The following is a 7,657-nucleotide window of genomic DNA, read 5'->3' as shown; positions in this document are numbered from 1 at the left end:
GAAGAGAGGCAACCCTGAATACTTAGGAAACAAGAGTCTAACTGGCTGGGCCTGGAGGGAACACGGTGACTCTTTCTCAACAGCAAACAGAAACTTGCCAACTGCAGAGCAGATGGCAAATCCGAGAGGCTTCCGACTCCGGAGGCCTCCTCCGCCCCACCCACCCCATCCACCCCACCCCTGAGGCCGCCAGGGCGGGCCCGGCTTCCCGGCCCGGCCGCGCGTCCGTCCCCCTTCGGGAGGGCCATGCCCGCCCCCTCCGCCGAGAGCCCGGGAACCCCAGGCCCGAGACACTTGGTGTCCCGGAGTCCCGGGCCGGGGCTCGGCTGGTGGGGCGCGATGGCGACATGGCGACGTGACGTCCGGTTGACTGGAAGCCAGCGGCTGCTGTGCGCGGGGCTGGCGGGCGTGCTCAGCTTGAGCCTCACCGCGCCGCTGGAGCTCGCCACCGTGCTAGCCCAGGTCGGCGTGGTGCGGGGTCACGGCCGGGGGCCCTGGGCCGCGGGGCTTGGCGTGTGGCGAGCCGAGGGGCCCCGGGCTCTATGGAAGGGGAACGCGGTGGCGTGCCTGCGCCTCTTCCCTTACAGCGCCGTGCAACTCACTGCCTACCGCAAGTAAGGGCCGGGCGAGCGGGCGGGCGGGGCCAGGAGGAGGGATCGCTGGGGTTCCCGGGGTCAGGGCCCTGCCGTGGGCACCAGCCCCTTTCCTGATCGCGTGGGAGCCCCTCGGAGCAGTTTGGCGAAAAGGTGACAACTAGGGCCCAAAGCGCAGTCCCCACGTTTGTCACGTGCTCTTGGGATTCCTGCCTCTCCAGGTGCGGTTTTGTGGGGGCAGCACTGGCCCAGAGAGGCTCAACGGGTTGGACAGGTGAGGAGGTGGAATGGGACAAAAGGAGATTTGGAGGACGGAGTGAAGAGATCTCCACAGATGGCTCCTAACCATTCCCACCGTCCACCAACTTGGAAACTGCTTTGGCTAGCCTAGGAGAGACCCCTTGGAAGGCCTGTGTATGCAACTGTGTGTGACCAAAGCCCACAGAAGAAAGTGTTTGAGAGGGGCAGAGGGCTCAATCCATTGCCACAAAAAGGCCACAGATTTCTACACACATGCACATAAATGAAGCCTGCCTTTAGGGTCCAGCAGAGGCCAGAGCTTCTCCTCAGGCTCACTGGCCTCATTCTCTGCTAAGGCTTCAGGCTTACCTCAACAGCTGCTTCTTAGGAAAGGATGAGGCCAGATGAGTCTTAAAGCTTCCTCAGAGCTCAAAGATGTTTTCCTTTAAGCTGGAAACAAAGCCTAAAATAATGAAATGGTAAGTGATGGAATTTCAAGAAGAGGGGATATTCCTATATTAGGAAGGAGAATACAGTGTCAACTCTGAAGACTGACCTGGGATCTGAATTAGACAAACAGCCCACAGTCTTGACCACATTGTTCAGCCTTGGAGGCTAATAGTCAAAGAATTTTGCCTTTGACTCTGAGAGGGGAACACAGTGCTGTAAGGGAAGAGGCGCAGGCATGCCACCTTGTTCCCTTTCCAGAGCTGGAAGGCTCACCTGGCAGCTGACAAGCAAGACGGAATACTAGTATACACTGTGAAATTATTACCTCAATCAGCCTTATCACGGAGTCCTCCAGACCAGGGCTCATTTCACCGATGCCTGGGAGTAGAGTTACCTTGTCTTCCTCTGGGAAGGGAAGGTAGTGAGAGCACCAGGCATTTCTGTCAAGGCTCTCTTTCCTCCCCAGCACTCCATTGCCCTCAGCAACTTCTGGCCTAAAGTCTGTAAACAGCTGAGTTTTAATGGCTCATCTTCTCCCCACTTCACTTTCTACTCCACAAAGCATACCCAGGGGAGAAAGGCAGACCTTCAAAGGCTGGTTTAAGTATTGTGGCTTTTCTGCTAACCAGCTAGTACAGTGGTCGGCAAACTGCGGCTCGCAAGCCACATGCGGCTCTTTGGCCCCTTGAATGTGGCTCTTCCTAAGCCTTAGGAGTACCCTAATTAAGTTAATAACAATGTACCTACCTATATAGTTTAAGTTTAAAAAATTTGGCTCTCAAAAGAAATTTTAATCGTTGTACTGTTGATATTTGGCTCTGTTGACTAATGAGTTTGCCGACCACTGACCTAGTATATATACATCTTTGATTTTTAAAACAGTTTTATTGAGATGTCATTGACACAAAAATTATTTATGTTTAAAGTGTACAACTTGATATTTTATATACACTGTGAAATTATTACCTCAGTCACGCTAATTAACATATATCACCTCTATAGAGTTATTTTATGTGTGTGTACATGCATGTGTACATCATTGATTTTTTTAAAATTCCTGCCTCCTTCCCTGTAAGGTCCATAACATGAGAAATATGCCCATTTTACAGATGCAGAATTGTACTCAGACTGGCCATACCATTCGTCAATGACTGCTGGGCTTTCTGACTTCAAATCTCATATTCTACTACATCATGCTGCCTTTCTCTCTGTCTTTATTTCACATTAATTTAGCAAGTCTTCATTAAGTACTCATCGTGTGCATTAATACTGGGAATGAGGCAAGGATGAAAGGGGCATGGTCCCTGTGCCCCAGAACTGAAAAGTAATAGAAGAATAAGAGTAGTGTGTCCATAGCGTGTGATTGCCATGGTTGAAGTGCTACAGAAAGAAAGACTTCCAATGAGGGATGAGGAGGAATAGATGTGAAGACTTCACAGAGGAGAAAAACCATCTGAGTTTGGTCTTACGAGAATGAGTAGGAGTTTGCTGGGCAAAGATGGGGAGAAAGATATTGCAGGTAATGTCATGAGCAAAAGTGCAGGGGTGGGAAGGCATGTAGCATGACTGGAGCATAAGGTGTGTCTACAGCAGTAATGGGAAATACAACCAGAAAAGCAGGTTAGAACCAGATGTTGGAGGGTCGGGTTAAGGAGTATGGACTTTACTTGGTATGCAAGAGTAGCTGTGGGAGTTTTTTGAGGGGAAAGTGCTCTGATTAAAGCAATTCAGCAGGAATAATTGTCACCTGGAAGCAGGGTAGGATGACTAGAGAGAAGGAAGACTGGAGAGGGGTGGCAGGACCAGTTTGGAACCTATTGCACTATTCCTTGTGATAGTTGAGGACACCTGAAATAGACTGTGACAGTGGGAGTAAAGAAGATTTGATGCATGGGAGAGGAAGAAGAGATAGTTATCGAGCTAGGTTTGCTAATATTTTTTTCCCTTGCAAGATTTTCTTGGCCGATGAGAGGACAATGGGGCGGGGGGTGGAGGGCAAAGAAAATATTACTTTCTTTCTTAAAACTAGAAGGTAGTATTTCAGCAAATGACTAGGCATAGGTAGAAAGCAAAATGGTTGATTAATCATGGTGCCATCCTTCCTACATAAAGAAGATACTTTTGCTCCATCATTATACTGATTCATCTCTACTCTTTCCTGACCATGAATTGGTAAAATAGTTGGCTGGGGGTAAAGCTTATGATCATGGATTTCAGCAAAACAAACATCCCAAATGTTCAGAGAATGGAGTGGTTAAAGAATTTGTCCACAAACACAATTAATGACAGACCTGGAGCTTGAAACCAGGTCTTCTGGCTTCACAGTCCAGGACTCTGCCCACCACTGTGATGCTGAAATGTCTACTTGCTTAGGTTAATGATCAAAAGAGTCCGCTCAGGAGTGTCTATTAGGAGCTAGGTACTTGTAATAAATAATTAAAACCTAACACAAAAGATGGCTTTCAAATACATCAAATAGTAGACCCTCATCCAACTTTACACCACAACCGCTTGTCTAGCTGTATAAGCATTGGTTTGGATCCCTACAGCTCTGAAATTGTTCATAACCAACACCAACTCTTTATTGTGTAATGAATTCATGAGCTTGTGTTTGTCTGCTAACCTGTATTAGGTCAAAGCGTTAGCAGTTCTAACTACATATATCCAGGGTGTGTGTAATATTTGTGTAGCTGAAAAGAAGGGGTTACTGCTGTTCACCAGCTTGTGGGGGTCGGGGAGAGAAGAACATAAAGGGGAACACTGGTGCCCTGGCCAATCAGACAAGATCTTAAGATGTGGGAACCAGGATGACATTATCGATGACCTTTTAGGGTTGCCTGCCTTGACTCTGTGATTCTAAGGGAAACCGTTAGTGGTCATTGTCTCCATGTCAGTTGGTCAAAGTTTGAGAAGAAGGGACTTCCTTTGGTTTTTACTTTTTAAAATATTTTTTATTGATTTCAGAAAGGAAGGGAGAGAGAGAGAGAGAAACATCAATGATGAGAATCATGGATCAGCTGCCTCCAGCATGCCCCCTACTGGGGATCAAGCCCACAAGCCAGGCATTTGCCTGACTGGTAATCGAACCGTGAACTCCTGGTTCATAGGTCAATGCTCAACCACTGAGCCACGCCAGCCAGGCTGGGTTTTTTTTCTTTTCATTTTGTGTATTTAATAGTAAGACATGACTTTATAAGGCAATCTGATATAAGACAGGGTTCTTCTTCCTAGTTCATCAAGTCATTCAGTCAACCAAAAGTTTATTTCCTCTCCTGTTACCCTTATCAGTTGTTTTTCAGCAGGGCTGTTGAACTTTCTTGTAATCGATGCTGAGTGTTAGCACAGTGTCTGTCACGTAGATATTAAATAAATGGGTAATGGATTAATTAATGCCATGGAAATGGCCAAGTGGGATAGGGAATAAGGACAAGGCAATGAGAATGAATGGTGTTTCCTTTGGCATTTCGAACTCCATCTTCAGATTGTTCCAATTTGCTGTGGCCCACTCCTCCAGACAAGCATTTTCGTTTCCTCAATCTCCCATTTCCCCTTCTAAGGTCCTCTCCCCCCCAACTGGACTGGCCAGAGGAGAGAGGAGTAAGAAACAAGGAAGTGTGGCCCAGCTGGTATGGCTCAGTGGTTGAGCATTGTCCCAAGCACCAAAAGGTCGCTGGCTCGATTCCTGGTCAGGGCACATGCCCAGGTTGTGGGCTTCATCCTCAGTAGGGTGTGTGCAGGAGGCAGCCTATTGATGTCTCTCTCATCAATGTTTCTATCTATCTCTCCCTTTCCCTTCCTCTCTCTCTCTAAAATAAATAAAAACATTTAAACAGAAGAAATAAGGAAGTGTGCAGGGAGTGAAACTGAGGTAAATGGTCCATTGGTGATTGCCAGATTTAGTTACCTGCATCTTTAAAAGGTAGCTGGTTAACTCAACTGACTGTTTCAGGTGGTGCAGTTAAAGTACATTAATAAAATGAAGTCAAGATTTTCCTACAGCTTGAAGGAGATGTTTGTTTGTTTTATCAATGAGTGTTTACTTGGGAGCAAGGAGCCATCTTAGAACCCCTTAAATAACTGCACCTAAACACCCACTCATCTTATTTAGGGCCCTGGTTTTCTGCCAAACTGGAGGAGCAGGAAAGGCACCACTTCATTGGAAGTTTGAAAGCCAAAGCACTAGGGATGTTCTACAATACATTTATTTTATCCTAGCTCTGTTCACTTTTCTTTTATTTAAACCCTTACTATCTCTCTCCCTCTCTCCCTCCCCACTGTGGCAGAAATCTTTCCCCCCCTAATTTTCAAGACCTTTATTATTTTATCCTGATCAGCAAGATGGAGTGAAATTCCTTTGTTCTTGACCAAGAAACATGTGTCATATAAAAGTCCCCTTATAACAACTTCTGCTAAATAGGCCCTCATGCCTACGGATGTGCTCCTTCCATAAAGAGGAACTGTAACAAAATGGCTTTCTATTTTGCATTTGGAAAAGCCCACCCAAAGCCATTTTTTACTGCATTGTAAAACTGCAGAGAAACACGAAACATAATCTAGCAAACACCCACATTCAGAATTGACATCATGGTAGTATAAAAGATACCTCAATTTTTTTTAATATAGAAAATAAAATGTTATAGATCAAGCTACAGTCCTCTTCACTCTCTTTCCCAGTTCATCCCCTCTTCCACTTTCCCAAAGGTCTATTTTATAGTTTTTATATGTATCTATATCTCTCCATGAATAATATAAGGTATGATTTTGTGGATGTGTTTCTTAATTTAAATGGATCATTGTCGCCCTAGCTCAGTGGTCAGCAAACTGCGGCTCGCAAGGCACATGCGGCTCTTTGGCCCCTTGAGTGTGGCTCTTCCACAAAATACCGACTTTTGCGCGTGGGCCACGAAGTTTCAATCGCACTGTACGTGTGTGCCCACACGTGGTATTTTGTGGAAGAGCCACATTCAAGGGGCCAAAGAGCCACATGTGGCTCGTGAGCCGTAGTTTGCCGACCACTGCCCTAGCTGGTTTTGCTCAGTGAATAGAGCGTCACCCTGTGGACTGAAGGGTCCCGGGTTCGATTCCAGTCAAGGGCACATGCCTGGTTTTCGGCTTCGATCCCCAGTAGCGGGTGTGCAGGAGGCAGCTGGTCAATGATTCTCTCATCATTGATGTTTCTATCTCTCTATCCCTCTCCCTTCCTCTCTGAAATCAATAAAAATATATTTAAGAAAAAATAAAATAAAATAGATCATTGTTATAGATTATAAGTCATTCCGCAACTTGCTTTTTTCACTCAATTTTATGATGTGTTGATGTTATTACATAGTTCTAAGCTCATTCATTTAAACTAGAGTGTCCATTTTATAGTGGTTTGACTTTTTTACACTTACTAACAATGATATATGTGTGTTCATATGTACATGTACAAGAATTTCCCTAAGATATGCACCTAGATATGGAATTGCTGGAGTGAAAGTAGGCAGCTTTTTTTTTTTACTAGATACCACAAAGTGGCCGTACCTATTTGCACTTCCACAAGCAGTGAATGAGAGGTCCTGTTTCCACTCATCCTCACCATCACTTAATATTATAAGACTTTTTAATCCTTACCAATCTGCTAGGTGAGAAATTGTATCTTGTTATTGTTTTTATTTCTCTGACAATTAGTGGGGTGCTGCTTCTCTTATAATTAAGCCAATATGTTTTTTAAACTTAATTTCTGGGGATGTTCAAAGTCATCATTTTAAGCGATTTCATTTCTTTTAAGTTTCAACAGAAGCAAAGTAATACATTACAGTTTGATATTTACCAAGTACTTCTGCAAATTTACACCCCACAGGCAAGCCAGAGTTGACAGTTATGTGGATAAACAACGGAAATGCTTAAAGTGAAATGGGAAGGACTTAAGTTAGCTATAAATTAGAGAGTTGGGCATCTTTTCCCTATAGCTAACTAGAATTATCCTATATAATAAAAGCCTAATGTAAGTGTCCAGTCGTCCAGTTGACCATTCACCCAATCAAAGCGTAATATGCTAATGATATGCTAAAGCCGCTCAACTGCTTGCTATGGCATGCACTGACCACCAGGGGGCAGACACTCCGACCAGTAGGTTAGCTTGCTGCTGGGGTCCAGCCGATCAGGACTGAGCAAAACAGGCCAGACATGCCCTGGAGCCTTCCCAGCTTGCCAACCTCCCATGTACCTCCCGAGCCTGATCGTGCACTGGTGGAGTTCCTCGGCCTGGCCTGCACCCTCTCGCAATCTGGGACCCCTCGGGGATGTCAGAGAGCCGGTTTCTGCCCAATGGCAGAACGACTGTTGCTATGACATGCACTGACCACCAGGGGGAAGACACTCAACACAGGAGC

The 7,657-nt window shown here is 45.6% G+C and overlaps 1 protein-coding gene across 7 annotated transcripts in view; it reads left to right on the top strand.

Annotated features, from left to right (window-relative positions):
• The first annotated feature begins 205 nt into the window (after window positions 1-205).
• SLC25A43 (solute carrier family 25 member 43) overlaps window positions 206-7,657 on the top strand; it is a 37,618-nt gene continuing 30,166 nt past the window's right edge. For all 7 annotated transcript variants that reach the window (XM_036305632.1, XM_036305634.1, XM_036305631.1 and 4 more), the window contains exon 1: window positions 206-614. In XM_036305632.1, the coding sequence (XP_036161525.1) occupies window positions 247-614 (368 nt within the window). In that variant the 5' untranslated portion in view covers window positions 206-246. The remainder of the gene's footprint in view (window positions 615-7,657) is intronic.

The sequence above is a fragment of the Myotis myotis genome, unplaced genomic scaffold (assembly GCF_014108235.1).
Source record: "Myotis myotis isolate mMyoMyo1 unplaced genomic scaffold, mMyoMyo1.p scaffold_m19_p_4, whole genome shotgun sequence".
In the NCBI taxonomy this organism is placed as follows: Eukaryota; Metazoa; Chordata; class Mammalia; order Chiroptera; family Vespertilionidae; genus Myotis; species Myotis myotis.
Note: the sequence above shows the minus strand (reverse complement) of the source record. Positions and strands in the feature narration are given on the sequence as shown.